Raw genomic sequence first — 2,998 nt, 5'->3', positions numbered from 1 at the left:
CACAAAGAAATAGGTCTAAATCTGGAGAAGGAAGTGGGCCGGGTTTCCTTAGGAATGAGGGCGAGAAAAGTTGAATTTGTGAAGCCCCCCATTTTCTTTTTCCTTTGGATTCCTTTCATCATTTTAACAAGATCTTTTTTTATCAAGTGCCAATGATCTCTGTAAAAATTTATAGAGAAACCGTCTGGACCTGGGGACTTGTCAGGCTGTAAAGTCTAGATGGCTTTTCTTATCTCTTCCTCTGTTATTTCACTGTTTAACCTCTCATTCTCCTTAGCAGAGATTTTCCCCGGAAGGTACTTAAGGAAAGCCGAGTAGTCCGTGGCTCCTTGATTTTCAGTGAGAAGGCAATTATAATGGTGGAAGGCAGCTCTTTTAATAGATTCATGGTCATTATGCTGGCTGCCTTGACTATCAGTAATAGTGGTAACATTGTTTCTCGTTTTTTTTGCTGTGGCCTGCTTATGGAAATATGCCGTATTTTTATCACCTTCCTTTAACCATAATTCTCTTGACTTGAGCCTCCATTTGATCTCTTCCGCTCTCTTTATTTGAGTTAGCTGTCCCTGAACCTCCCATTCCTTACTCTTCAGCTGATTAGTGAATCCATGATCTTCTATTTGTTTGTGGATCTCTTCCAATTTCTGCTGCATTTTTTCCTTTATTTTTTCTGGCTCTTGGTAGCTGGCTTTTGCCCAATCCTTGAGTGCCTTCCTTGTGTTTCGAAGTTTTGTTTCCCAAATATGATTTGGGGAACCTTCGACGTGTTTCTTCCATGTTTCTTCTATGATAGCCTCTGCCTCAGCGCTATCTCTCCACAAGGGATTGTACCTGAACGGAATTGGTCCCAAATGAGCGTGGGAGTCCAACGTCAATAGAATGGGGAAGTGATCTGAGGCTGTGGCGCTGAGAATTTTGGTGTGGCCTGCAGCAAAGGACGAAAGAAGGGAAACATTGATCAGTATTCTGTCCAACCTTTCCATAATGTTGCCTGGCCCCACTCTTCTATTGTTCCAAGTATATTTCCTATTTTTTGGTATGATATCCATCAGTTCATGCTCAGCCATTATCATTTCCAGCTGCCTTCTGTAGGGATCGGGGTTGAAGGTGCCCCCCCTTTTCTCATTCGCATGAAGAATTAAATTGAGGTCTCCAGCAAGAATAACATTTGAATTCTGCTCCTTGTCTATTTCTTCCTTCAATTCCTTCCAGCATTGTTCCTTTTCCCGGAAATGGTTGGGAATATAGACATTGTAAATGATTAAGTCACAACTCTCTTCCTTGTTGACAAGGTTGGTCCTGATCCAGTTTTGGTTGAGGACAGAGGATTTGCAATCCCACTGCTGCTTATTCCACATAGTTGTGATTCCTCCAGAGGCTCCTCTGGAATTGCTACTGGCCCCTGAGAAAGTTTTTTGGGCTTCTATGATTATTTGCATTTCGCTCTGACTTTGCTTGGTTTCCTGAATCAGAACAATTTCGGGTCTTTCTGTTTGAAGAAGATCTCGTAGGGCAGCTGATTTAGAGGGGTGCCCCATACCCCTGCTGTTCCAGGATAAAACCTTCATCATGAGGCATTCGAGCGAGGAGGTGCTCGCCTCTCAAGTTCTTTACCTGCTGTGTCTTTCTCTTGTGAACCTGTAATAAAAGAATCCATAGGAGTTTGGATCCCTAGAGCTATGTCCTTTTGCGTGCTTTCTTCCCGATGCTGCTTGGCTGACTTTCTGCCTGGTCCAGGTTTCTTGTGGATATCACCGGATGCTCCAAAGTCCTTGGAGGAACTTCTAGTAGTTCTGATGGGGGGAGGTCCAATGACGGGCTGAGATGGGGTCGAAGAAATCAAGGGGGGCTCAATCCGATTCAAGGATGGTTGATCAGGCTGAGGATCATCATAGGATTCCTTCGATTTGTTTCTTGTTAAGATCCTTTCCACTGAGTGAGGAGGGGAAGCTTGGAGGGGGGAAGAGGGGGAGATGCTGGGGCCTTTGGGGGAAGGAGGGGGAGATGGGAGATCCTCTAAAGCAAGGGATCCAAAGGGGTTGGAGGATGAGGGGATGACAGAGGGGAAGGGAGGGGTTCCGGAGTGAGGCACCTCAGGCTCAGGGGGAGGGTTTGACTTCTTCTTTTTCCTTACTATTTCCCATGCTTCCTCAGGGGTTTCAGAAATATTATTGACTTCTGGTTTAGATTTAGAGCACCTATTGGCAAAATGACCGTACTCATGACATACCTTACACTTGAAGGGGAGTTGCTCGTAGTCCACCTGTTGAATATGCGTCCACTGGTCCACTCTGAGCTTGACTGCCTCTGGTAGACCTTTGCCCAAGTCTACCTCCACACAGATCCTCGCACATGCATGCATATTTTCTTTTGGCTCTGATCTATCCACATATTTACCTATTGCGTTTCCAATTGCTCGAACAGATTCATCGGCCCAGCAGTGAAGCGGAAGATGCGGAAGGCGAACCCAAACAGGAACTGCGTTGGGTACATCCATTTCAGGGTCGAAGTCCGGGGTCCAACGATTGAGATAAAGGCCTCTAGTGTCCATGAAGTATGGCCCATTCCTGAAAATTAGATTGCGATCCTCCACTGTTTCGAAGAGGAAGGTGAAGTAGCCTCTTCCACAAAACCTTATCGCAATTTTCCCCTGGACCATGGCGTTCCAGTTTCTTTCCACCCAACGTTGAACAGTTCGAGGGGAGGGCCATAGCCCCGTGAACTGTCCAACCAGGCCGCGTTTAGCCAAGGCTACAGCAGATCTCCTTGGAAGAGATGGGGGAAGAGGGATTTCCGGAATTTCATCAAGCTTTTTGATAAATTTTGAGGCAGTAGGTCAGATCCTTTCAGAGATATTCTCTGGGATGAGAGAAGCAAAGGCTTTCTCAAGATCGATCTGATCAGGAGCGGGAGGATCCATCGAGCCTGGGACGCTCAACGGGCGGCAAGGAAAGGGAAGGAGGGGCAGGAGACCCGGGAGAACAAGAAATGCAGCAGA

The 2,998-nt window shown here is 46.3% G+C and overlaps 1 protein-coding gene across 1 annotated transcript; it reads right to left on the bottom strand.

The window, feature by feature from the left end:
• Positions 1-215: 215 nt before the first annotated feature.
• Positions 216-1,538, bottom strand: LOC149180383 (uncharacterized). Its single transcript, XM_089413864.1, has one exon. It carries the CDS (start codon positions 1,536-1,538, stop codon positions 216-218), a length of 1,323 nt encoding a protein of 440 aa, XP_089269990.1.
• Positions 1,539-2,998: the final 1,460 nt, after the last annotated feature.

Source organism: Pinus tabuliformis, chromosome 3_2 (assembly GCF_031772625.1).
Source record: "Pinus tabuliformis cultivar Carrire ecotype Pingquan chromosome 3_2, CPIR1, whole genome shotgun sequence".
Classification (NCBI taxonomy): domain Eukaryota; kingdom Viridiplantae; phylum Streptophyta; class Pinopsida; order Pinales; family Pinaceae; genus Pinus; species Pinus tabuliformis.
The sequence above is the reverse complement of the archived record's forward strand: the minus strand, read 5'-3'. Positions and strand labels throughout refer to the sequence as shown.

Excerpts from the sequence above, each read along its gene's own strand:
- LOC149180383 (XM_089413864.1), bottom strand. The coding sequence starts at position 1,538 with ATGGGGCACCCCTCTAAATCAGCTGCCCTACGAGATCTTCTTCAAACA.